A 27,826-nucleotide genomic window follows, 5' to 3' on the forward strand; every position below is an offset into this window, starting at 1 on the left:
ATAGTTTGAGCTTTATCGGCTCTTTTTTAATGGGATAGAGGGGAAGGCAACACATCTTATTTTATCAAAAATTGCAAAGCTACACGCTCTTTGTGGAGAAGCACCAAAAGGAAAACCTTAGTTTGGAAGGATTCACTATAAATAAAAATAGTAACTCAGCCCTCCATTCAGGGAGGAGAAAGGCATTTTAAAGCTAGCATGTTGAAGGTTTCCCCCTTGACTTCAGTGTTGAATGGCTCTTGCAAGGACTTCTTGAAGGTTTTTTTTTTTCTCACCAGCCAGTGTTTGGCCGACAGGTTGCATCTCTGCCTGAGAAGATGCCTGAAAGAGAAAAGGCAGCATTTGTTACAGGCACAATGTTGTAGAAGAAGAAACGAGTCCTCTGCATTCATTTTAGAACCAAGATGACGTCTCACAGTTGCTCTGATAAAAATACAGGGACTCCCTGCTCTTAACATACCTATAGTGCTCACCTAGAAAATCTATGAGTTAAGCACTACAAACATTTTGTTGTAGGACAGGACGTTTCAGAGAAAGGACAGTCCAATTGCGGAATTATGAAAAGCATTGGCAGTAGCAACTCTGTGGTGGACACACCCACCCTTGCTCTCCTAGCTCCTTTTCTGTCATTCTGTTTGACTTTCTCAAGGAAGCAAAAGAAAGTTGTACTACCCGTTAAGTCTCCAAGGTGTCTTAACCCCTCCATCCCCCTTTTTGGAAGGGAGTGGTATGGAAGATATGTGGAGACCCTTTGTGCAGGGCAGGGGTGGTGGTGCAAAGTTATCAGTAACTCTGGGTTTCTCTGGGCACTTGGTGCTGTCAGAGATGCTTGGAGATGGAGTACCAAATGAGCTGGGGAAAAGATCCTGCAGAACAGGGGTGGCCAGGTCATGGCCCCATACTGGAAAAGTGTACCTGTGCAGAAATAAAGTAGGTGTACAGATAAGTTTTGCTGCTCTTGTCTTGGGATGACAGGGTTGGTGGTGAAGAAAGTGCCATAGAAATGGCAGCACAGAGGCACCCTCATCCTCAGCAGGCAGCAGGGGTGAACAGTAATGGAAAGCACCACAGTGAGCCTTCATCATCATAGGAAGACCAGCAACTGCTTTTTTAGTACCATTGGCTGTCTTCTTCCAGTATCTCAGTTGTTTCAATAATAGTTCTTGGCTCAACAAGCTTCTAAGTAGTGGCCAACTGTTACAGCAGGGTTGGTGGGCAAATTTTCTTTTTGAGTTCCTCTACTTACCAGGTTAAACCCCTTCACATGGGCGCTCCATTGCCGCCATGGGCTTTTTGTCAGGGATAAGGGTGCAGCCAGCCAGCATGTCCAGAGAGGCCAAGATAGAGTCATACAGGCGATCTGCGTGGCTCTCCAGCTCACCAGACTGCTTCGCGATCCTCCCAAGGACATCCTCTAAAACTAACAATGAGGTTCAAAGAAATTAAACCAGAAATAAAACCCATGCCAAGTGTTGTCCATTAAGCATTTTCAAAAGAACATACAAGGGTATAGTATTTTGCAAAGTAGGACCTGGCAGTAGTTTCTGAATGTCTGCCCTTTTTTAACAGTGATTCTCCAGGAATTTCTGTTGCACTGGAGAATGTATGTTGTTAAATTCTGATTAAAGCTGAGAAAAGAATTCACTGACTCCACTTTGAAATTACATAATTCACAGAAGGGCACAGAGACATGGTTTTCTGATGGCTGGTATTACCTGACTTTAGAGGTAAGACAGGTATCTCTGTAAGGGCACATCCAGATCCTCTTGGGCATAAGGCTTAAATAAAACGACATGCCAAGGTTCAGATGCTTACCCCTGCTACCAGGTCTATCAGTTTCTATTGGCTGGGAGGAATGTTATTTCACCTGGGTGGTCTGGTAATAGATTTGGGAGTGCTTGAGGCCCCCCTTTTTTTGTGTGGGCCTCAGTGAACAGACTGAAAAAGAAAATGACCTGGCCAGGTGCAGTGGCTCACGCCTGTAATCCCAACACTTTGGGAGGCCAAGGCGGGTGGATTGCCTGAGGTCAGGAGTTGGAGACCAGCCTGACCAACATGGAGAAACCCCATCTCTACTAAAAATACAAAAAAATTAGCCGGGTGTGGTGGCGCATGCCTGTAATCCCAGCTACTCGGGAGGCTGAGGCAGAATCGCTTGAACCCAGGAGGCAGAGGTTGCGATGAGCCAAGATTGTGCCATTGCACTCCAGCCTGGGCAACAAGAGTGCAACTCTGTCTCAAAAACAAAACAAAACAAAAAAATGACCTGAGAGCAGGCTAAGGGAAGATTCACTCCCACAGTGTCAGAACTGTTCATGTGAGGAAGGGATGGGCTAGGGTCAGAGTGCATCACACACAGCAGGCTTTTTTCTCTTTTCAAAAATTTATTTTTGTTAAGCACAAAGGCTGTCTTAGTTTCCTGCGCCTTCATCAGCTGTGCTTATACTCTCCCTAGTTTCCTGCCACAGCTGTAACATCTGTCAGTAGAGGAAGGGAAAGGGGAAGCTGCCTATCTGCAGACAATGCTGACTGGATGGGTGGAAGGAGAAGGAACACAGGCTGGCTGTATTGAGATCTCCTAGGGAAGCCACATCAGTGCAGTGTCATCAGGGCAAAGTGCTGTCCACAAAGAGTTGGCAAAGTGTGGCAGAGGATTGCAGTCAGAGCGCACGGTAAAGCTTGGCCGTAAGGGTGGCTGGGCTGGGTCCTACCCTCCAGTTTTTCTTTTTTTTTTTTTTTTTTTTGAGATGGAGTCTCTGTCACCCAGGCTGGAGTGCAATGGCGCAATCTCGGCTCACTACAACCTCCGCCTCCCAGGTTCAAGTGATTCTCCTGCCTCATCCTCCCGAGTAGTTGGAATTACCGGCACCCACCACCACGCCCGGCTAATTTTTGTATTTTTAGTAGAGACGGGGTTTCGTCATGTTGGCCAGGCTGGTCTCGAACTCTTGACCTCAGGTGATCCACTCACCTTGGCCTTCCAAAGTACTGGGATTACAGGCATGAGCCACTGCAGCTGGCTAACCCCTCCAGTTTCATTAGACCTTTGCCCAGTCTTCTTGTGCGATGTCACAGAAACCTTTATTGGTTCAGGGACCTTTATGTTTTTGAACTTTTATTTATTTATTTTGAGACGGAGTCTTACTCTTGTTGCCCAGGATGGAGTACAGTGGCGTGATCTCAGCTCACTGCAACCTCCGCCTCCTGGGTTCAAGTGACTCTCCTGCCTCAGCCTCCTGAGTAGCTGGGATTACAGGCGCCCGCCACCATGCCCAGCTAATTTTTGTACTTTTAGTAGAGATGGGGTTTCACCATGTTGGCCAGGCTGGTCTTGAACTCCTGCCCTCAGGTGATCTGCCCGCCTTGGCTTCCCAAAGTGTTGAGATTACAGGTGTGAGCCACCGCACACGGACGCTTTTGAACTTTTATTTAGACTGTTAGAATGTTTGGTTGGGGCCAAATAAAAGAAGTTGGGAAGGATTGGAATAAACATGTTTGTAGGCTGGCTCTATGGACTTTGACAGTGTGCTCCTGGCGGAAGAAAAGTTAAGTTTTGCACCCGCTGGAGAGAGACACTGACGTCTCAAGGGGGAAACAGCCACATTCCTGATTATTTCAAGCAGATGGATGGGGAAGGGCTATGTGTCAATCTGAAAGAGTCTGGATACATATCTGAAAACCAAAGAAAACCCCGAAGCCGGTAAAAAACCTCTAGATAGAGCAAGTGGGACTAAGCACAGAAAAGTAGTATTGAATTGATTTTAAAATGAAGGTCAAAAAACCTGAAGCTTTTAAGAGGCCTACTTTTTTTTTTTGAGAAGGGATTTCGCTCTTGTTGCCCAGGCTGGAGTGCAATGGCACAATCTCGGCTCACTGCAACCTCTGCCTCCTGGGTTCAAGCGATTTACCTGCCTCAGCCTCCAGAGTGGCTGAGATTACAGGTGCTCCCCACCACGCCCGGCTAATTTTTTATTTTTAGTAGAGATGGGGTTTCTCCATGTTGGTCACGCTGGTCTCGAACTCCCAATCTCAGGTGATCTGCCTGCCTTGGCCTCCCAAAGTGCTGGGATTACAGGCGTGAACCACCGCGTCCGGACTAGAGGCCTACTTTTACATGTGGCCTCTGTGAAGAGAGGAGCTGCTCAGACCTCTGCACCTCCAGACACTGGGAAGCTGCGGAAAGCCAGTGCCCAGGGGCTCTGCCAGGCTGCCACTTCTGTGGCCTGAGGCAAATCCACAACTATCCATCTCACAAGGCTGTGATTAAATGGAGAACATTGATGTGCCAACTGCTTCAGTAAAATGCTGGTGTAAATTACATGCAGCAAAGGAGCCTGGCACATGGAATTTCTGCCCCAATAAAAAATCTAAGAACCCTAGTGAAAATGCCAGAAGAGCCAAAACAAAGGCCTTAAAAGGGCAGGGGATTGCAAAGAGGGGGATTCACACTAGAGAATCACTTACCTGCTGAAAACCATTCAGTGGTCCCTGTCCACTGATGCCTCTCAACCCTAGAGATTTTTCTTCCCAGGGTACACTTAGCAATGTGTAGAAACATTTTGGGTTGTCACAACTGTGGGAGAAGCAGGGATTTACCGGGCCCAGGGGTGCTGCTAAACATCCTGCAATGCATAGGACAACTCCCCACAAAATCATGTGGCCAGTATGGCAAAAGCGCCAAGGCTGAGAAATCCTGCTGTACACCCTTCACAGTATGCACCTGCCCACCATGCTGGTCAGGAAAGTGCCTCTTCACTGCCTCTCAAGCCCATGGGACCTGCCCAGCGGTTGGATTCCAGTATAAATCCCATCTCACTCAAAAACGTAAAATGAGGCATAATATAGGCAGGCTCTGTCAGCACTCAATTTACAGTCTTGCAGGAAACTGCCATCAGTTCAAGGCTTTACCCTATCATTCTCTTAGCTCATCCTCCCTATCATATCCTCATCCCCCATGCCCTCATCCTGTAAAGACAATGAAAACTGTAAATCCTTGGCACCCAGCATGCTTAGATATATGCCTGAGGTCTGTGACTTTCACTTTCCTAAATGGGGAACCCATTCTACAAAATGGGCTCAAGTAGCCGGGTGTGGTGGCTCACGCCTGTAATGCCAGCACTTTGGGAGGCTGAGGCAGGCAAATCACCTGAGATCGGGATCCCGTTCAAGACAGGCCTGACCAACATGGAGAAACCCCATCTCTACTAAAAATACAAAAAAACTAGCCGGGCATGGTGGCGCATGCCTGTAATCCCAGCTACTCAGGAGGCTGACGCAGAAGAATCACTTGAACCCGGGAGGCAGAGGTTGCGGTGAGCCAAGATGGCACCACTGCACTCCAGCCTTGGCAACAAGAGCGAAACTCCATCTCAAAAGCAAAACAAAAAAAGGGGCTTGAGCTTGGTTTGCACACTACTGCCACCCTGTCCCCTCTCATCAGTTCTTTATTCAGTCTGTTCCCTGAGGACAGACTGACTGCCCTCAGATACTTTTGAGCAATACAATCCTTTTCTGAAATAAATATTTCCCCAAAGCAGAACACAAGGCAGATAATCAGAGAGGAATTCAACCTGGGCTAGGTAAGGTGGGGAACCAAAGGGATACCCACTAAATACCCTAGCCACAAACTAAGGCTGGTGGATTAAAACTAGGATTCCCACCCAGACTACCACCAGAAAAATACAAAAGCAGAAGCAAAAGATAGTGTCATTCTTGCAGGCTCAATGCCTCATTTCTAATGGGCTTGGTTTTATGACCATGACTGCCTCTAAGCAGGTGTGTAGGGGCAGTGATGGGCAGCGATGCGTGGAGCTGGCAAATGGGGCATCTTGGGCAGTGGGTGTGGGCAGGGGCTCTTGTGGTACTGGCTCCTTACCAGGGATAGTGCGGTCCCTGGGCCTGCTGCTGACAGGGATTAAGCTCTGGCTAAATCCAAAACCTTAAGCATCTCACCTGGGGTGTTCTCCAACAGGCACTGAAGAAGAATCTCCCCCTTCTGTAAGACACTCTCCGTCAGAGACTGATGTTCATCTATATCTTTCTTAAATTGCTTAAGGCGTATCAGAAAAAGAAAAGGAAGAAGCTTCATTACTATTGTTTTGTAAACATTATTTGAAAAGCACAGCATGCAGGGTAGCCTTATTCCCGTCTAATGTGGAAGATTCACCCCATCAGGTCTGCAGAATTCCCCATGTAAACAGTGCAACAGTTTAACTTCAGCTTCTTTGAACCCAAGGTAAATAGAGTCAGTAGTTTTTCCTGTTTAGTTTGACATCAGAAGCATCTTCCCTGACAGAGGCTGGCTCACAAACAGCTTGGAGTTAGGGTCCCCTTCTAGCGCCCTCACCTCATGGGGTTCTAATTCAGGGCTATGGGAGTCTCAGAATTTATTCCATTCTAATGCACCACAAGAGATCTGCCATTAAACTGACCGCAGAGAGCCACTGTCTCTACCTCTGCTCCTCCCTCCATGTCCTCGCTCTATGCAGACCACAAGGGTAACTACCTCAACATCTGGGAAGCTGTGAGTTTCCCAAGCAACTCATTTGTTTTCCCCTCTTGGCTATCGAGCTGGTGTTCCTGATGTTCCTTTAGCAGTTAAGAAGTGTAAAGTCAGCCAGGCGCAGGTGGCTCACACCTGTAATCCCAGCACTCTGGGAGGCCAAGGCGGGTGGATCACCTGAGGTCAGGAGTTTGAGACCAGCCTGACCAACATGGAGAAACCCCGTCTCTACTAAAAATACAAAAAAATTAGCCGGGTGTGGTGGCGCATGCCTGTAATCCCAGCTACTCGGGAGGCTGAGGCAGGAGAATCGCTTGAACCTGGAGGCAGAGGTTGCAGTGAGCTGAGATCATGCCATTGCGCTCCAGCCTGGGCAGTAAGAGAGAGACTCCGTCTCAAAAAAAAAAAAAAAAAAAAAAGTAAAGTCAAATCCACGACCACCTCTTCTACAGGGTGTAGAACTTGGTGACTGATTTTTATAAATTTTTAAATCTTTAACAGAAATAGAGACAGGGTCTCACTATTTTGCCCAGGCTGGTCTCAAACCCCTGAACTCAAGCGATCCACCTGCCTCAGCCTCCCAAAGTCCTGGGATTACAGGTTTGAGCCACCGTGCCCAGCCAGAACTTGGTGTTTTACCATTTTGAAGTGATAGTTTTACCCTTGGATTTACTATTTTCCTGTCTTCAGTTTTCCTTTACCCTGATACCTATACTTATTATTTTATTCTCTGGTACTGTAGCATGGTTTATGTGCTGCTGCAACCCCCCGTGTTAAGACAAAATACAAGTATATAAGAAAATGAGTCACAGTTAAAATATGTGAACACACACACACGCTCGCTTATACTAGGTCTTAATCCAAGCAGGAGTCAAGATAGCACATACATACGCATGAGCCATGCACAATTCTGTGCGGGGAAGGGGCTAGCAGTACAGTCCCACTTTGTGACAGCTGTATGGGTGACACAAGAGGCCTATGCCTCACTGACCTGCAGGAGTGACTCCCAGCTCAAATCTCAGCTCTACCTACAAAGCAAGCTGGTTGTTTCTGTCTAGCCTGGAAGCTGAGGTACAGAAGGCTGGCAGGAGGGGTAAGATGGAGGGATGGAATTATTCTGTTTGCACCTGCTCTGACAAGCCAGGAAAGGCCACTAAGCTAGGTCTCCCAGGGCAGCTTCCTCTCCCTGTAGTGGTACTGGTCCTGGGCCCTGCACAGCTGTGTGCATGCACGTGGAGTCTGTATACAGGACCCTTGGAGTCAGCCTTTCTCTCCTTCCTCAAGCTCACTCCACCCTAGTGGGAATGCTGTTTCCTGCAGTGTGGAGAGGAACTCATTGTGGAGTTCCTCAAAGTGAGGAATTCAAAGCAACCTCTCTCCACACTGCAGGAAACAGCATTCCCAGTAGGGTGGAGCAGCTGGCCCAGCCTGCCCAGGTCAAGCAAGGCTTCTCCCTACACTTTAGTTGGCCCCAAGCTGGAAAACAAAGCCTCTCCCTCCCTCTAGCTGGAGTGCGGTCCCAGGAAGGCCCTCAGTCAGCTCAGCCCTGGCCCAAGCACATGTAAATTGTGTCCTCTGCTGCTGAAGATATGGTCAGGTTATAAGGTTGTAGGAATTCAAAGAATTGTTTCAGAAAACTCCTTCCAGACTAGCCTCAGGCTCAGACCATGGATATCCCTCTGCTTTTTCATGAAGAGATTAGAAAGGTGCAGCCAACCAGATATGCTAGAAGGCAGGAGTTCAGCCAAGGTTAACGTTAGACTTAGGGATGACAACTACATAACTTATCCTCCAATTCAGGACACTTCTGAGACTGAAAGGGGACCTATTATTATGCCAGAACAACAGGCACAAACTGGGACGCAGTCATCCTAAATCTAGGACCAAGTTAACAAAAATCCACATTAGTATTTTCAAAATAACAAAATCTTAATGAAAAAGAAGAAAACTAAAACCAAACCCAAATACATACACATGCACACAAACTGATGTCAGTTTTTGTTTGTTTGTTTTTTGAGACGGTCTCAGTCTGTGGCCCAGGCAGTGGTGTGATTTTGGCTCACTGCCTGCAGGGTTCCAGTGATCCTCCTGCTAGCGCATGCCACCACACTCAGCTAATTTTTTATGTGTTTTTTTTTTTTTTTGTAGAGACAAGGTCTGGCTATATTGCCCAGGCTGGTCTGGAACTCCCGGGCTCAAGCGATCCTCCAGCCTCAGCATCCCAAAGTGCTGGGATTAATAGTGTGAGTCAAGGTGCCTGGCCTAGATTTCTATTTAAATACCATCAAAATGCCCTATTGTAGATTCTGGAGTCAGTATAATTTCAACTCAGATCTTTAAATAGCGGTGCAGTCCAATAGGACTTTATGTGGTGATGGAAGTGTTCTACATCTGCACTGTTCAACGTGGTAGCCACTAGACAAACGTGATGGTTGAACACGCAGAATGTGGCTAGTGCAAATAAAAAAATCTGAGTCTTTAATTTTACTTCAATAGCCATACATAACTAGAGGCGTCATAATAGTGCAAGTCTGTCTTTATAATCCCTGAGACATTTGGAAAATTATATTGCAAATCACCCTAAAGTATTTTTGTTTTTATTTTTAATTAAGAAAAAGCTTTTTTTTGAGAGGGGGGTCTTGCTATGTTGCTCAGGCTGTACTCGAACTCCTGGGCTCAAGCAATCTTCCTGCCTCAGCTTCCAGAGTAGCTGGGATAAGAGACTTGTCCCACTGCACCTGCCAGCCCAAAACCTAAAGTATTTTTGATTTGAGATAAATATATCTTCAAGCTCTAGTTGGCCTGGGAAATAATTCATGCATTTTACAAAGCGTTCCGCTTTAAGACTGTGAAGCTCTAATTAGATTTCAGGTATAATAGTCAACTGAGCTATAACATACCAGACATTGGTTATTTGAGATTTTACTTTGTAATCGAGTAATTTAGCCACCACTCTTGTGAGGGAACAAGCCAGAGCCAGGACCGCATATTACCCGGTAAAGCTGCAGAGAAGACTTGAGACTTGTAAGATTGGGCCTGGCTGCAGTCCCGTGGTCAGCAACATCTGCAACATTATACAGCCAGCAGGTCAGCTCTTCCAGCTGACAGCAAAATGTCTGCAGAGACAAATAAAAGGACACATGGTGTTACTGATCGAACAGCTATTTATGTTATCAAAAGGCTAAAAATATCAGGAGGGCTTGGAGACAGACTGTGCACCTTTAGTCTCCTTTCTCCTCCTTGCTCACCTGTCCCCACTCCATGACTCTAGACCTCCCTCTGCCAGAGCAATGAAAACCACAGCCTGGTGTGACATCAAAAATGACAGGCTGAGAAAACCCAGCCTTGCAGGTGGGAATGGAGCAGCCCAGAAGAGGCGTGCCTGCCATGGAAACCAATTCTTGGATCAGCACCATTACTAACTAGAATCAGCATCTTGGAGCCAGATACGTCCATGTTTCTCTGGAAAAGTCAATGTAAAATAAATGACTAAAATCATGACTAACCTGAAGCTACAGCCAAGAACAACTTTACCTCATGGCATCTCAATCTTTTATCAGTAAAGAAGGGTCCATGATAATGTGTCCTACCTACCTCACAAGACAAAATAACCACGTCACCTCCCGGGAAGGTGAAAGCCCTCCACGAGTGCTAGGACACATTCCTGGACAGGCACATTCCTGAACCTTCAACATGTGTCTGGGAATGCACCGAAGCCCTCAACATCAATTATTTAATGCACACAACATCCCAAGAAGGCAGGGCTCCACATTTTACAAACGAGCAAACTCAAGAGGCTGAGCCAACATTCCAAAGACAACAGTGCCATGTTTCAAATTCAGATGCCTGACACCGATAACCCTATTCCACGCAGTGTTCTTTATACCTCCAGATATTAAGACATTTGGTCCACAAGACGGTCCGGTGGCCACAAAGTCTAGGAGACAGTACATGCAATGCCCCTAACTCTGCGCTTAAACCACTTTGGCAAATGAAGCTTTGAGAAGTCCTGCAGTCAAGAAAACCACTTACCTTTGTTTAGCCCAGTGTTTCCTAAAGGCATCTGTGCACAAAACCTTTTTTGTTCAGAATACCTCTGAGTTAGGAAGCAGCCAAGGGTTGTGGCTAAAAGCTCAGCCTCTGCAAATAGTCTACCTGGGTCTGATTCCTGGCTCAAGCCCTTGCTAATTACAAGTGGGCATGTTACCTAACCTCTCTCTGTTCTTTTCTCCGAAAAGTAAAATGAGAACAGTGCTTACCTGGTAAAAGTTGTGAGGACTGAATAAGATAAGGTACAGCACAATGCCTGGCAAATAAAAAGTGCCTTGTCAACATGAACATGTTTTATTATGATGTTAGTGGATTGGGGGAAGAGACAAGACACCTGTACACAAAGCCTCCTAATGTTGAGTGTCGTTACCTTCACACATTGCACCAGTGATTCTTTTCCCTGTTCTCCTCCTTTCCTGGGAAGCTGTCCTTCAGCATCTGGGTCTGAGAATGGCCACCGGTCCAACCTAGCTGGCAAGGAGGGGCGTGTTTTCAGCAGTCCAGAGGAGACCCCGAGGGCCTGGCTGCTCCCCAGACTGCCTTCCCCTGCGGAGTCCTGGGCACGGACGAAGGAGCGCAGGAAACAGGGGTTCTGGCCCTCAGTATCCCCAGATCCTCGGAGCGCAGCTCCAGGGGGAAGCTGGCTTTGGCTGGAGCTTGAAGGGAGGGAAGCTGGCCCATCACTGTCTGACACTTCCAAGGGGCTCTGCCCTTTGATATCCCCAGCGGGCAGGGTAACCAAGGTAGAAATGGATCCTATATACGAAACCAGGCTAGAAACCTGTGTCAGCCGAGCAGGCAGGGCAAGATACTCATCGTCACTTTCCACTTCCTCTTCTGATTTCCACCTAGACTCTGTGCAGGTAGGGCGCCGGGCACTCTGGCTGGTCCTCTTCTCCCTCTCTGGCCTGGGCGAGGGCCACCCTCTGTCCCATGTCCTTAGCTGGGGAGAGCCCATATCAAGGTGCTTGCCTATAGGCAGCCAGTCCTTTGCGCCCCTCAGGGCTGGCTCTCTGCGCTCCCAACGAGCATCCCTACTGCCTGGGGCTCTGGGGGTAGATGCAAGTTGGCTCCAAGATGCCAAGCCCCTGCCACCCTGTTTCTGGGATACTCCAGAGGGCCACTGCTTAAGGCTTGGCTCTCTGGGCCCAGAAAATGGCAGGGCAGTGGCCTCTGCTGGTGGGCAGTTGGGGGAGACATTAGTAGGTGATTTGAGGGTACTTGCTGGAGAGACAGAGAAGCTATCCAGGTCTACCCCGGAGTCCTGCAGGACAGGGTCAGCCGGCACACGGCTATCAAGGTGCTTTGGGAGCTGAGGCCCGGGCCTCAGTGGGTAAGTATAGTCAAGCAGATCTTCATACTCTTTATTTGGGTTCCAGAGAGGGGAGTGGCGGTCAGGTGATGGAGGCAGGGAATCTGGCAGCACACAGGCCCAGTACTCAGCCTGGAAGGAGAGGCGTCTCCTGCCTAGCCCAGAAGCATCACCCCCAGAGAACACAGGCTGTGGTGACCACTGGGGCCGAGGTCCTAGCCCCACCACAGAGGAGGGTTCCTGGGGGACGACCAGCTCCAGGGAGGAGGAGACCTTGGCCAGAGAACCACCACGAGGCTCCGCCCTCTCTTGGTGACCCTGGAGACTGCTGCCTGTGGAGGAAGCAGAGATGCTGCAGCTGGAAGGCTGAGGAGCTGCAGAACCTGGGCTCGGCACGGACTTCCACTGTGACAGGCAAGAGAGACCTGAGCTGTGAGGCTGCTGGCTGAGGTCCAGCGCCTGGGGCAAATCTGCTAGGGATGGATCATCTTCGGTATCAGCATCATGTCCTGAGCAAATAGTTGTTCTGGGAAGGCTCAGAGTCTGAGGGAGCTCCTCGGAGGCAGAAAGCTTGGTCTTCTCCACCTGCAATGATCAAAGGGACAAAAAGCACTCGGGTGAAAATCAAACCCAATTTCTTTCTTAGATGACAACACAGGAGTTTCCTTGCGGGTCTAGACAGTATTTAGGAAAGACCTTAAAATGAAAAGTCTGCTGCCTGAGGCAAGAACCAGGCAGTGTGCACTGCCAGCAGCAGCACTGAGACCCTGCCTGTCTGGGAAGCAAGGTGACTCCCATTTCCAGTCTTCTCCAAGGTTCTTCCTTCCTCCACAGGTATCCAGGGTGTCAGCAAGCAGAACTCGGACAGCTCTGTCATGCTGAAGCTAGAATACAGTCCCTTACCTCTGAGAAGCGTCTCCTGGCAGACGAAACCCTCAATCACTCTGTCGCTAACAGGACATGTCCAAACCCAGGAGGTTGCCCCAGACCCCATCCTGCTCAGTTCACATGCCAGTGGTTAACTGAACACTAGCAGAATGACTGGTTCATCTCAGCTTCTTCACTGAATTTTTTATCTGCTTGATGAAGAACTCACCCCCAAGGGAAGCAGGACAGCACAGTGTTGAAGGACATGTTTTGGAGCCAGACAAACCTGAGGCCAGCCCCTAACTTTGCCACCTTCCAGATGTATGACTTCGAGCCTCACTTTCCTCCCCTCATAGCACCAGCTCCTCAGAAGGTAAGGATTAAATACGCCCATGTGTGCAAAGCACATGGTAAGAGCTTAACGAACAACAGGAATTCTAATAATAAGCATCAGACTCATCCTCGTGAAAGGCCATTTCTATGTCTGTTTATTATTCGCTTCCTGCCTCACCGAATCTCTGACTCACAGGTGCCAGAGCCTCCCACTGCCCCTTGCTCCCAGGCAGGTGGGGCCCAGCCTCTGTTCTCTCCCTGCCCCGCTCAGAGCCTCCTCACAGGATGCAGCTCCACAAGGGGACCCTGCAGCAGCCAAGGCTACAATGACACCGAGAAGATCAAAGCCATTCCCAGGAAAGGCCTTGGCAAGCAGAACAGAAAAGAATGTAAGAGCTGGGCAGAACAGATCATTCCGGTCACCTCCCAATGATACTGAGGGCCTGAAAGATCTGGTGATTTGCCTGCAATCACAGAACCTGGTAGGATTCCCTGCCCCATGTGACTCCCACTAAGAGAAGCTGCCTGGCAGTCAGAGAAGCCCAAGGAATTCTCCTTAAGCAGGGACAGTGCTGCCTACTACAGGGCTCCAAGGTTCTGACATGTCCCTTGGGTCTGAAGAGGATTTAGGTTCAGAGCCCCCAGGGGCCCAAAGCCCTGGACACTCCTTTCCCAAGTCTCTTCAGGGTACCCCTAAAGCCTTTAGATCACCAAGTCAGAAACAGGACAGGGCTCTCCTTGCCAGAATTCCCCTGGCCTAGACCTCTGGGCAGCAGCCTCTTGGCCTATAATCCCTGGTCCTTAAAAAGTCACCAGTCACTCTTGAGGAACAGGAGATACCATGGACAGTCCCCCTGGCTGGTCCTGAGGCCCAGCTCTCCAGTTGAACCCGCAAAACAGAAATCATCATACTCAGGCCCCTCCAATTCCTCACCCTGCACAGTAGCCAGGAAAGGATGCAAGATGGTGAGGAAATCCTGGAACAAACTCCCAAAGGACAGCAACGAGTCCATCTACAGTCTTGCCTTAGTACCTACCTGGCTTTCCCCGGAGAGCAGAAGGTCTCCAGACCCCATGGTGGCAGGAGGCAGGCCACTGAGTGTAGGCTCAGACCTCTCAGCTACGGGCTCTCTGCTGGCATCACTGGCCTGTGGCTGGTGGGCTCTAGAGGGGCCGCCAGGGTCAGTTCCAATCCAGCAAGTAGGGGCAGGTATCCCTTCTGCCCCCCATACAGGGGAGATGAGCCCTCCCTCAGCTTCCAGGCGTAGGGGCTGCTCCCCATTCATGGGCCCTGGGGTGTCCAGCTCCTGCTCCCTGCAGCTCCCTCTCCCATAGGACTGGGCCTTTGTGTCTTCAGATGCTTCTGCTTCTGCCTTTTCTTCACCCAGGGCCATTGAGACTCCCTATCTAGGTCAGGGTTCTGCTGAAGACTTCAGCTGCCTACAAAACAGGGGAGGGGAGAGAAAAATATAAATCTTCTACATCTGTGTTCAGGAAGTCTTCCTCTTTAACAATTAAGGCAAACATATTTTTGGCCAAAGAAAAATGGAAACAAATGGTGACTACTTCCTCAGAGGAGCACCGAGTTCCGGCTTTTCCCTGGCCCCAGACCTTTCCAAAGGGGAGGCAGAAGCACACCATTTCCCCTCTGCTTTCATGGTGGATGGTGCCATCCCCACCAGCAGAAACCCAGGAGGGTCAACACAGGTCCAAAGTCCAATCAAGGCTGGGGTCCTGCCTAAGTCACCTTTTTGCCCTTTTAGCCCAACCCCACTGGGTAAGAGGCCTGGTGGGACCCTTCCTGTGCACAGGCCCATAGTGGTTCTGTTATCGTAATGGTCCCCTCAGCAAGCAACTCAGGCCTAGCTCTGACTGTTCTATCCTAGAGAACAGCAAGTCAGGGCATGCCCAGGCCTCAGCTGGGCACTGGAAGAATGCCCCCTAAGATGCTTGGCTCTGCCTGGCAGAGGAGGCAGGATCCTCTTTTTTCTTTTTTTTTCTTTTTTCTGAGACAGGGTCTTACTCTGTCACCCAGGCTGGAGTGCAGTGGCGTGATCTCAGCTCACTGCAGCCTCAACCTCCCTGGGCTCAGGTGATCCTCCCACCTCAGCCTCCTGAGTAGCTGAGACTACAGGCACATGCCACCACGCCTGGCTAATTTTTGCATTTTTTGTAGAGACGGAGTTTCACCATGTTGCCCAGGCTGGGACCCTCTCAAAGCACAGAAACCACATCCAGGCTGTGGAACAGGTGAGGGCTTCTTGTTCCAAGGATGGCCAGTGACCAAAGAGAAAGAGATCAGCAACTGTTCTCAGGCTGGCCTGGGTTATGCTGCACCTGGTGACGGAGGGAAGCTGTGGAAAGCTGGTGGGTAACAGTGGTAGGGTTAAGTGTAACACAGCATGTGTGCACATGAGAGCAAGAGCCAGGCGGCAGGCAGGCAGGCGAGGGAACACAGGCTGAGCACTCAGGGAAGGATGATGATCTGGGAGCTGAATCTGCAAACAGGACCATTCCAACACAAAGAGGTTCAGGAACAACAGAGGGACATCACCCTCAGCCTAAGCATGCCAGCAAGAGTTGGTGCTGGGAGCCCTGGTGGGATGGGGCAGGGGGCCAAAAGGCCAACAGGAGGAAGACCAATGCTGGGAGGACATTGAAGGGGAGGTAACGGAACCATGAATGCCCAGGATGTCGGCAGCCACCTGGAGTGCACTGGGCCAACCTCAAAGCTTAAACGTGGGCAGAAATGGCCTTGTTTCCTCAGTCAGGAGGCAAAGAGATGGTAAGGGGAGATGCTGGTGGAGAGCCTGCAAAGGTGGAATAGCTGCAGGCTCATCCTACTCAGCTCTCACGCTGGGAAATACCACCTAGATGGGCACTGCACACACTGAGGCCACCTTGCACTGGAATCCAAGAGGGCCCTTCCCTACCCTGCCTGATGGGGCACGCCAGGCTCCAGCCTGATTCAGAAGTGACCCTGGAGAAGAGCATGCCCTTTGCATGGACTCTAGTCTAAGTCCCATAACCACCAGGTAGGGCAGGAACTAATCAGAAAAACAATTATTTTTGACAGGTAATATACAGCTCAAATGTAAAATGCACAACAGATGTAAGTCCCTCTCTGCCCTTGTCCCCCATTCCTTTGCTAAAATGAGCCAGGGCAGGCAGAGCATCTATGACAGTGGCTGGCATGGTATGGACATTAAGTGTTGGCTGTTGTCATTAGTGTCACAGGGAGGCGTTGACAGAATCAGTGTAACAGGTCACCTTACAAGGAAGGACAAAGGAGCCAAATGGGAGAAAAAGCAGCCCATTTTTTAATATAAATCAAACAAAATATTTACTACTAGATACTCCCACAAAAACAGTGAACCAGCCTTACTAGTTTTGTGTATGACCCTTGTTTCCTGATGCAAATATCTATTTTCATCCTTCCCCCCCTCCTTTTTTTCCCCCGGAAACCAAGTCTTGCTCTGTCACCCAGGCTAGAGTTCAGTGGTGTGATCTCAGCTCACTGCAACCTCCACCTCCCGGGTTCAAGCGATTCTCCTACCTCAGCCTCCCGGGTAGCTGGGACTACAGGCATGCGCCACCACGCCTGGCTAATTTTTTTGTATTTTTAGTAGAGACGGGGTTTCACCATGTTAGCCAGGCTGGTCTCGAACTCCTGACCTCAGGCAATCCACCTACCTCCCAAAGTGCTGGGATTACAGGCATGAGCCACTGTACCAGGCTTATCCTTCCCTCCCTTTTTTTTTTTTTTTACATAAATGTAGCAAACTGTATAGGTGATACTATTCAGAACCTTGCTTTTCTTTTCTCTACAAAAACTATCTAGGGGATCATTCCTAAAAAATACAGCAGGTCCTTCAGTAACATCACTTGGTACGATGTCTTTTTTTTTTCTGAGACAGAATCTCACTCTGTTGCCCAGGCTGGAATGCACTGGTGCGATCTCAATTCACTGCAACCTCCGCCTCCCTGGGTCAAGCAATTCTCCTGCCTCAGCCTCCCAAGCAGCTGGGATTACAGGCATGTGCCAACATGTCCAGCTAATTTTTGTGTGTGTGTGTATATATATATATATATATATATATTTTTTTTTTTTTTTTTTTTTGAGACAGTCTCGCTCTGTCTTCCAGGCTGGTGTGATCTCGGCTCACTGCAACCTCTGCCTCCTGGGTTCAAGCAATTCTCTGCCTCAGCCTCCCAAGTAGCTGGGATTACAGGCGCCCGCCACTACATCTGGCTAATTTTTCTATTTTTAGTAGAGATGAGGTTTCACCATCCTGGCCAGGCTGGTCTTGAAATTCTGACCTTGTGATCCACCCGCCTCAGCCTCCCAAAGTGCTGGGATTACAGGCGTGAGCCACCGCGCCTGGCCAATTTTTGTATTTTTAATAGAGATGGGGTTTCACCATCTTCGCCAGGCTGGTCTTGAACTTCTGACCTCGTGATCCACCCGCCTCAGCCTCCCAAAGTGCTAGGATTACAGGCATGAGCCACACCGCCCAGCCGGTCCAATGTCTTTTCATTATATCATTGATAAGAAACCCTGATTCCTGACTGAGGTCACTGTCTGTATGGAGTGTGCACATTCTCCCCATGTCTGCCTGGATGAGATCCAGTTCATCTGGATACTCAGGTTTCCTCCCACATCCTGAAAATATATACTTAGGTGAATGGGGCTGACTACATGGTCCTGGTCCGAGTGTGGGTATATGAGTGAGCGTGCCCTGCCATGGGATGACGTCCTGCCCATGATTGGTTCCCTCCTTACACCCTCAGCTGCTGGGACAGGCTCCAGCTACCTGCGACCTTGAACCCATTTGAGTAAGCAGGTAAATCATAATCTTGTGTGTTTTTTCTTTTTTTAAGATGAAGTCTCGGTTTGTCACCTAGGCTGGAGTGCAGTGGCGTGATCTTGGCTCACTGCAACCTCCGGCCCCTGGCTTCAAGCAATTCTTCTGCCTCAGCCTTCTGAGTAGCTGGGACTACAGACACTCACCACCATGCCTGACTAATTTTTGTATTTTTAGTAGAGACTGGGTTTCACCATGTTGGCCAGGCTGATCTGGAACTCCTGACCTCAAATGATCTGCCCTAGTTGGCCTCCCAAAGTGCTGGGATTACAGGCATGAGCCACCATGCCTGGCTCATCTTACTTGTTTTTATTCATCTTTCATAAATGTACGTACAGCTCACATTTATTTCAATATTTAATTTAGAAGTGTTTTAGTCTTTATTTAGAAGTTTGGTGATGCTTTCATGACCAGAAATATGCCATAGGAGCTTAACTCTTATTTATATCAATTAGACTATGGTAAAATTGGTTTCGTTATATGTCCTTTCAAGTGGCAGAGTCACGGTTTCCAAGAACTTACTGACGACATCAAGTGAGGACTTACTGTACAAAGACAGCTTCCTCTTTCTTTTTTCATTACTGACCAGTACTGTATTCTGGTGTAAGGACGTACTAGTTTATTTCACCAGTCCCTTATTAGTGGACATTTGGGTTATTTCTAGTCTTTTTTGCTAGTCCAAACAATGCTATGATGAGTCACTATGCACACACATTTTTGCTGGCACATCCTCAGCATAAATTGCAGAAGTAGAGCTGCTGAGGTGAAGGGTGCTTTTGGCACACACTGCCAAGTGGCCCTCTGCTGAGTGGTATCACTCTACACTCCACCAGCACATGTGAGGGCTAGTTCCCACGGGAGCCAGGGTCTTTAACCCTCATGTCACCGATGGGGAAACGAAGGCTCTGAGTGAGACAAGTCCAGGACTGCCCAACTCCAGAGCCCAAGCTGTTTATGAGCCAACTGGGGAATAAGTGATCAAACAGTTAAGCCACAAAGCAGAAGACAGAGAAGGCTGGTGGAGGGACAAAGAGAAGAGTGACAGGTCTTGCTGAGACAGAGATCTTACGGAGCCACATCCTCACCTTGTGGCTCATTAAGAAACTGCACATGAAGATGTTTACAGGCAAGTTGTGTTTTCACAACTAGGGGAACATGCTGCACCCGTGAGCTAGAAAAACCAGGGTGAAGGCTGGGCATAGCCCATAATTCCCAATTGCTACTTCTTGCTCCATTTATTTTTTTATTTTTTTTTTTTTTTTGAGACGGAGTCTCGCTCTTTCGCCCAGGCTGGAGTGCAGTGGCGCTATCTCGGCTCGCTGCAAGCTCCGCCTCCCGGGTTCACGCCATTCTCCTGCCTCAGCCTCCCGAGTAGTTGGGACTACAGGAGCCCGCCACCACGCCCAGCTAATTTTTTGTAATTTTTAGTAGAGACGGGGTTTCACCGTGTTAGCCAGGATGGTCTCAATCTCCTGACATCATGATCCGCCCGCCTCGGCCTCCCAAAGTGCTGGGATTACAGGCGTGAGCCACCACGCCCGGCCTCTTGCTCCATTTCTAAAAACTCTCAATGGCTAGAGATCCCCCACACCCCTCACTAAAGGGTGTGATCTTGAGACAGGATGCTGGAGTAAGATGATGATGGGGCAAGGGAGGGGTGCAAACAAATTATCCTTTTGTTTTGTTCATGTATTTTTTATTTATCTTGTCTGGACCTCATTATTCAAAAAAGAAGGTATCTATTTATCCTGGAGAGATGGGGAGTGGTGAGCTATTACAAACTATTCAGTTGACATCCCTAAGTAACTTACAAGGATACACACAAACCTAAACTAGGTTAGTAGTGTGGCCAAAGTCCCTTCAGTAACCAGGTAAGAAGGTCTGAAATTCAATGGTTTTCAAGGAAATTGTACGTCTGTAAAGACGGAATGAAGGTAGTTACTTTCTTAGACTGGATAAACGGTCCCTTCATAATCTTATTAATCTGCCTGACAAATGATGCTTTTTCCCCTGTACTATACAAGTTTATTATGAGAAGCAAGACAGACACATGTGAAAGAAAATAAAAACCATCTATAATGCATTCAAAACTGTCTATGAAATATTACCAAAAAGCAACGAAAGGGAGAAATCAGTTGGGATAAAAATAATCTGGGAAAACTTCCTGAAGTAATGACTGAAGACAAACCACTTTTAAAACAGCAATCATGCCAAAGAAAACACTGGCCCAGGCTATGATAAACGCACAAGTTTTGGATTCCTAGGACTCAACCCTGTCTGCATCTGTCAGGTGGCCATCTGTAACACTGCATGAAGCTCTGGTCTTCATTTCTATAGATCCGAGATTTTACATATCATTCCTTCTAACCCTCTGGGGCAGGGGTGGGGGCGACAGATTCGGGTTGCACCTTCTACTAAGAGACAGCTTATCCTTCTCAGACTGGTGAACAGCACTTGTTGTCTTGGACCCACACTGTCTCCCAGGTCATCAGCTTTAAACAATTTCCTAATGTGGGGCCTCCTGTTCTCGGATCACACATTTTACAGTATTCCCGGAGGCTAGCAGCTCCACGATGGGGCACAGGCCCGTCTCCTCCCAAATAAAGGAAGTGCTAGGAGGTTGGACTGAATGACAGGAGACATCAGAGCACAGACAGTGAACTCAACCTTACCCTCTGATAAAGGTCTGTACACACCAGAACTGCCTTGTCCTTTGTCAAACCAAGAGACAAGCCACATAAGCTTCAGGATATTCTAGGGACCATCTGGACTTTGCTATTAAAATTCTGTTAGTTTCCAGAACCTGAAGAGGCTGTATGATCCACCAGATATAATTAGGAGTGATGTAGGCTTGGCTTACTCTTGCCCTACAGTAAAAATACGCCCACAAATCATGCACGTGGTAACAAAAACTCTAAGCCTGGACATCTGACCCTTCTTGGTATATGCTGCATCACCCTAGGACACTCCTGTCACAGCTGCCGGGCTTCCTCCCACTCACTTCTGTCCAGGATGGAGAGAGGAGGACTGGGAACTGTGGGAGGGGTGAGGCTCTGCTCTTGCTCTTGATTAAACCCCTCAAACAGATGAATGATCAACCAGAGAGCAATCCTCCTTTCAACAAAAAAGGACCTCCCGCAGGACTCTTTTTTGTTTGAGGTAGAGTCTTGCTCTGTCGCCCAGGCTGGAGTGCAGCGGCACGATCTCGGCTCACTACAACCTCTGCCTCCTGGGTTCAAGGGATTCTTGTGCCTCAGCCTCCCGAATAGCTGGGATTACAGGCATGCACCACCATGCATGGCTCATTTTTTGTATGTTTAGTAGGGACAGGGTTTCGATATGTTGCCAGGGCTGGTCTCGAACTCCTGAGCTCAGGCAATCTTCCCGCCTAGGCCTCCCAAAGTGCTGGGTTTACAGATATGAACCACCATGCTCCGCCTCTTTTTTTTTTTTTTTTTTTTTTGAGATGGAGTCTCACTGTGTCGCCCAGGTTGGAGTACAGCAGTGAGATCTTGGCTCATTGCAACCTCTGCCTCCCAGGTTCAAGCAATTCTCCTGGCTTAGCCTCCCAAGCAGCTGGGACTACAGGCGCATGCCACCATGCCCCGCTAATTTTTCTATTTTTAGTAGATACGGGGTTTCACCATGTTGGCCAGGCTGCTCTTGAACTCCTGGCCTCAAGTGACCTGCCTGCCTCGGCCTCCCAAAGTGTTGGGCTTACAGGCGGGAGTCACCACGCCTGGCCAGGACTCTTTAAGTCATGAGCTCCCTTTGAAACAATCTCATTTATACCAACTTTGCCCAGGGAGCTCTGTTCTGGCAAGGGCTTGTCTCTTACCTGAGCGCACAGTCACCTGTGCCAGCCACAGAGGCCAGGTGTTGCTAGACTGAGCAAGCCCTATGAGTTCAGGGCCAAAACCTCCAAACTTGTTTTCACAGGAGGCCACAGGTATAAGTGATAATTGCCATGAACACACAGTGGCAGAACCTGCCCAGAGAACCAGACAAAGAGGCTTTCCCTGCTGCTCTTTCTCCAATAACATGAAACTGTCCACAAGGAAACAGAAGGCAGGACCCAGCAGAGGTTGCTGGAAGAAGTCTGGGGGAACTAGATTTATGGAATAAAGGAGCTTAAAGGCAGAGGCCAAGCAGGCGTGGGAGGCCACATGAAAGGAGGTAAAGACACGTAGGGGAAGCCAACAAAGGGGCCAGTCACAAGAGGTGACTGAGGCCTGCTTCAGGGTGGAGTGGGTGCCAGGAAAACTGTGGCTGGAGGCCTGAGACTGGGAGGCCAGCAGCAAAGAGCAACTGCTGCTCCACCTGCTCCCGCCCTGCTGGGAAGTCCCCCTGGAGCCCCGCAGTCCCCCACACCAGCCCTGTCTTTCACTGTGGGGTAGGTCACTCTGAGCACTTTGTCCCCCTTCTCTGCAGGTAAAATCAAAGTAAAGTGAAAATCAAGAAAAGACTCAAAGCTACGGAGGGTAGACTGTGTCTGCTGTGGCTTGGCCATGGGCCGAGGCCATCCCCAGGATCCTTGGGCACCGGGAGCCCCTTCTTTTCTCCCCAGGGCTGCTTCTGGAGGTTTTGCTTAGAGTCAAAAGAACAGAAGGAATCTCCCAGGGCCCTAGGAAGAGCCAGTGGGTCCCTGCAGATCAATGTGGTAGGGAGGGCTGTGGGCTAGGCTGCTTGGCTGTCTGTTCCCTCGCCTTCTCACTCACTTATCTGTTGGCTGACTGACCAGGGCCACCAGACAGCCTCCCAGCAAGGCCAATCTTCTCATTTACAGGGCAAGGTCTTTAGGTAGCCATTTTTTTTTTTTTAAATTTGAGATGGAGTCTTGCTCTGTTGCCCAGGCTGGAGTGCAGTGGCGCTATCTCACTGCAACCTCCACCTCCCAGGTTCAAGCAATTCTCCTGCCTCAGTCTCCTGAGTAGTTGGGATTACAGGCACCCACCACCACACCTGGCTGATTTTTGTATTTTTAGTAGAGACATGGTTTCACCATGTTAGCCAGGCTGGTCTCGAACTCCTGACCTCATGTGATCCTCCTGCCTCGGCCTCCCAGAGTGCTGGGATTACAGGCGTGAGCCACTGCACCCAACCTAAATAGCCTTTAAAGAGATACAAGTCACATCTACAAGGAGCTTGACTGAGTCCCAGCTACTCCTTCCCTCAACCCCAAGCTCTCTGGCCTCCTCAGCAGTCAGCAGGGTGTCCATGTGTAACAAAGCTCAACATACAAGGATGCTAAGGGCTGAATATGTCAATCAACTGCACCTTTTTTCCCACCAAAAAGCAAAGCAGAACACCTTCCTTATAACAAAAATCACTGTCAGAAGAGGCTGTACCTGGACCACATGGCTGCATTTCCACAAACCACTGCTTTTGCTATACTGAGTTGTTATTTTTATTTATTTATTTATTTATTTTAAGAGACAAGGCCTCGCTATGTTGCCTGGGCTGGTCTCAAACTCCTGAACTCAAGCAATCCTCCCTCCTTGGCCTCCCAAAGTGCTGGGTTTACAGGCATGGCCCACTGTGCCCGGCCCTGACACTTTTTTGTGAGGTCATCAGGCTACACGTATGAAGACCGAGAAGAATCTTACCACTCTCAAGTGATAATATTAAGAATGCCACTCACTGTACCATAGCATTCTCTTTGGAGAACCCATGAGAGAATTTCCTGGCCTCAATAACAGAAACATCTGTCTCCACTCAGCAGACATTTTCACTTTATAAGTACTGGCAAAACTGATAAAAAAAAAAATTTCCCTCTTTGCTTTGGCTGCTACAAAGCTCAGGGCCAAATACACAATCTCACCTAAGTAAAATGCATAGGACAGAGAGGTACTTGCCTTTTTGTGCTAATCTCTTCCTTGACTTTCTCCTATTTTTTTTTCACTCCATGTGCCTCAATTGCTTTTATTAAAAATCTTGTTACATCGAAGTATGTTGGAACAATTCCTCAAATAGTTTTTTTTTTTAACAAGATAGAGGAATTGTTAAAACAAAAAATAGAAAAAAGCTCCTAAACTCAAGATTTTATTCCAATACCATAAGAAAATAAAACCCACTTACCCAATACTTCTAAAAGGCAAATGTAGATACTAGGGTTAGCACTTCACTATCAAAGTGTGATCCAGCACCAGCAGCATCTGCATCACCTCAGAGCTTGTTGGGAATGCAGATTCTCAGGTCCTGCCCCAGAACCTTGCAATGAGAACCTGCATTTTAGCAATATCTCCAGATGACTTGGTAAGCACAATGTTTCAGAAGCACTGGGTTGGTAAGTAAGGCTGTTTCAGCACCCTGAGAAGGAAGAACTAAAATAGCTTTACAACCATTCCTTGGGTGCCTATATGCCAGCCACACACAAGAAAATTTATGGCCCTTGTCTTCAAGGCCTTTGCAACAGGACATTATAAAAGGCTTACACCTTGTGGCAGGTTTTTAATGGCTAATTATAGAATACCACAGCTGAAAGGGAGTCCCCAGAAATAATAGCATTCCCTAGAAAGAATTTGAGATTCATGGTGGCTATGTTAAAAACAGAATCACAGACCTGAATTTCTCCTGTGCCAGTTACAAGTGAGGAGGGGAAAGGTATTTGTTTTGGAAACTGGAAATAATTTAAGAGAAACCAGTATGCCAAGGGAGCTTACAGCTACAAGGAAATGTGCAACTTAACCTGTTTCCTGTAACCAGAAAGTGGTGCAGGAAAACCTGGAAGTGACGCAGTGTCCCCCAGGAGTTGTATCTGACACTTCTAGCTGGCAGACAGGTAGGCCTAAAGCCAACAGGAACATTTCTTGGGCTTTTCACGATGTTGGTGAACAACATTAAAGATAGTAGTTTCTTCATGAGAACAGATTTAAGTTATAAGGAGAGTCCACCTCCATAAGCTCTACTTCTCTCTGGATGATCAACCATGTAAAGATTTTTTGTCAGCCACATGAGGCCCCCATCTATTTAGCTCCTCTGATTTTACATGACCATTTCAGATAACAGACCCCATTAAGAATGTATCAAGTACCACTGTAACTCTTGGCCAAATTGCTATTTGGCACCAAATCAATCTTTAGTTCGTGGTGAGACTCCAGACACATAAACAGATAATCTTCTATGGAATACTTTCACTGTGGAAAGAGTCAGGAAAGGCTAAAGGGATGTTTAAAAATCAGACATCAGGCTGTGCGCGGTGGCTCATGCCCGTAATCCCAGCACTTTGGGAGGCTGAGGTGGGCGGATCACCTGAGGTCAGGAGTTCAAGACTAGGCTGCACAACATGGCGAAACCCTGTCTCTACCAAAAATACAAAATTAGCGGAACACGGTGGTGGGTGCCTGTAATCCTAGCTACTCGGGAGGCTGAGGTAGGAGAATTGCTTGAACCTGGGAGGAAGAGGTTGCAGTGAGCTGAGATTGTGCCACTGCACTCCAGCCTGGCCAACAAGAGTGAAACTCCCTCTCAAAAAAAAAAAAAAAAAATCAGCCATCGGATGAGGTGTCAGGCACCGTGGCTCATGCCTGTAATCGCTTGAGCCCAGGAGTTCAAGATCAGCCTGGGCAATACAGAGAGACGTAATCTCTACAACAAAATAAAAAATTAGCTGGGCCTGGTGATGTGCACCTGTGATCCCAGCTACTCCGGAGGCTGAGGTGAGAGGGACTCGACCCCAGGAGGTTGAGGCCACAGTGAGTTGAGATCATGCCACTGTACTCCAGCCTGGGTGATGGAGTGAGACCCTGTCTCAAAAAAAGGGATCGGATAAGGACCAAAAAGCAGAGAGATGCTGAAGGGTCAGGTACTATACAGATATTTCATACTGGTGAGTGTATTCAAGTATCCATTTATTTTTCTCCTAACAACTGCTAACAGCCAACAGCTACTGATCATTTTCTTTGTGCCAGGAACTACAGTAGATACTTTACATCAATATCTTATTTAATCCTAATAACCCACCACATAGGTACTATTATTATTCCCATTTTAAGGATGAAGAAACCAAGGCACAGAGAAATTAAATAACTTAATGACATGCCTGTAATCCCAGCATTCTGGGAGGCAGAGGCAGAAGGACTGCTTGAGCCCAGGAGTTCAAGACCAGCCTGGACAACATGGCAAGACCCCCATCACCATTAAAAAAAAAAAAATTAATCAGAGTTAGTAACACGGCAGAGCTAAAGTCTGTTTGACTTAGAGAGCCTGAGCTTAGCTGCCTTCCTAACCTGTAAGAATAACTCACTCAAGAAGTTAAATAAATGTTTCTGTTGTGTCACCTTTGGGCTACCACGCTGATTTTGTTTCCTTTTGGCTTCCTTCCATCATTGAGTGCCTTTTATGTTCCACGCCTTGTGCTAGGGGCTGGGGAAACCACAATACAGTGTGATGAGTAAAAATAGAGGCTGCAGAAGGTAGCGCAAAAAAGGGAGGAGTTATCAGTCGCAGGGTGGGGAAGTGCTTTAAAAAGCTTTGCAAAAGAGGTTAAACTGAATTCCTTGGGTTTTTTGTTGTTGTTCTGTTTTCTAAGTGGGCCAGAACTGACTCAACAGAGAGTGGGAAAGGGGAATTGAGGGAACAAAGTAAAAAGTGGTGACTTCTAGATCTTTCAACTAAACCCAAGGCAAACTGACCCAACACCCTTTGTCACACACTTTAACACAACACTCTTCATACCCTAGATCTGAGAACTGTTAGATTATTTACAAACGCTACCTCCCTTCGTGGTCCTGATGAATTCCCAGTGAGGTCCAATCTGCCCTGGCAGGTTTCCGCTCATTTTTGTTACAAACAATACACTAAACCCAACTTACTAATCATCAAGGGCCTGGAACAGGTTTTGGACATTCGTCCCTAGGCTGCTGGGAACTGTTCTAGTGATGACAGTTAGAAAGGATAGCCCTCCGAGGCAAAAAAATGAGACATCTTTATTTTTTCTCTCCGCATCTGGGCGCTGCTGCATCCACGGCGATAAGAAGACATCACTGGTCTCCATCTTTCCAGGGGGAAAGGCCCGAGCTGCATTAGCCCCGACTGGGGAGCTGGGTAAACAGCCCACGCCCGGGAGAGGCCTGAGGGAAAGTGACCTCCCCCGGGGCCCAGGCCGACCGGCGGCACAGCTGCTCGGCCGCCAGATGCGCGGACTCGCGCGCTTCCTCGCCGCGCCCGGGCATTCCCAAGCCCAGCCGCCCGCCTCGGCCCCGACCCCTCGGCCGCCACAGCACACGCCGTTCCGCCCGCAAGATGGAGGCGAAGGCACAAGGCGCCCCCGCCCCCACGGAGCCTTTGTGCCCTTGTCGGCGGGGACGCGAGGCCAGACGGCCCGCACCGCAAGGGCCCCGCAGGCACCGAAGAGAGGGGGTGGATGTGGCCGGGCTGCGCGCGCGGATCTAGCCCGGGCCACCGCCCCCAGCGCCGCGGGCACCCTCGACACCAGTACCCGTGCGCGGGACGCTGCCTACCTACCGCACCGCGAACGCTTCGCACATCCGGAGCGGTCTCAGCAGCTCCATGCGGTGGCCCCGAGCTGGGGTACCCCGACTACAACCGCGGCCCTCCAACCGCAGCCCAAAATGCGCAGGGCGGGACCGAGCGCCAACCACGCCCTCCGGCCGCGCTGACCACGCCCTTCTTCCCGCCCCTTCTCCCTCCGCGGGAGGGCTTTCGGCAGTTTCGCGCAGCCAATCTCAGCCCTAAGTCCGGGGCTCCACCAATACGTGGACGCTCCTGCAAGATGAGCCCGGCCCCTACTTCGTCTTGGCCTATGGGAAGCCGGGACTTCTTCAGCGGCTGTCCTCCCTCGCTTTTGGAGCTCCGACCTCAGCTTCGGCTGCTAGCTGGGTTGTGTAAGGGCGGGTCATTCTGGGGCGCTTAGGGGTGGGTGCCGGGGGGCGCGCT

The 27,826-nt window shown here is 48.9% G+C and overlaps 1 protein-coding gene across 5 annotated transcripts; it reads right to left on the reverse strand.

Annotated features, from left to right (window-relative positions):
- CEP68 (centrosomal protein 68) lies at positions 1-27,538 on the reverse strand. 5 transcript variants are annotated; one of them, XM_063617900.1, is made up of 7 exons: positions 27,391-27,538; positions 14,102-14,504; positions 10,923-12,449; positions 9,496-9,618; positions 5,953-6,049; positions 1,247-1,420; positions 1-321 (listed from the first exon to the last, which is right to left on the reverse strand). In XM_063617900.1, exons 2-6 carry the CDS (start codon positions 14,456-14,458, stop codon positions 1,251-1,253), a joined length of 2,274 nt encoding a protein of 757 aa, XP_063473970.1. In that variant the 5' UTR covers positions 14,459-14,504; positions 27,391-27,538; the 3' UTR covers positions 1-321; positions 1,247-1,250. The 5 variants fall into 5 exon arrangements, 4 of the variants coding, with proteins under 4 accessions (XP_063473970.1, XP_055096353.1, XP_055096354.1 ...); XM_055240378.2 differs by having other exon boundaries at positions 27,395-27,500; XM_055240379.2 differs by lacking the exons at positions 1-321; positions 1,247-1,420 and adding an exon at positions 2,118-3,672.
- Between the last annotated feature and the right edge of the window lie 288 nt (positions 27,539-27,826).

This window comes from Symphalangus syndactylus, chromosome 14 (assembly GCF_028878055.3).
Source record: "Symphalangus syndactylus isolate Jambi chromosome 14, NHGRI_mSymSyn1-v2.1_pri, whole genome shotgun sequence".
NCBI classification, from domain to species: Eukaryota; Metazoa; Chordata; class Mammalia; order Primates; family Hylobatidae; genus Symphalangus; species Symphalangus syndactylus.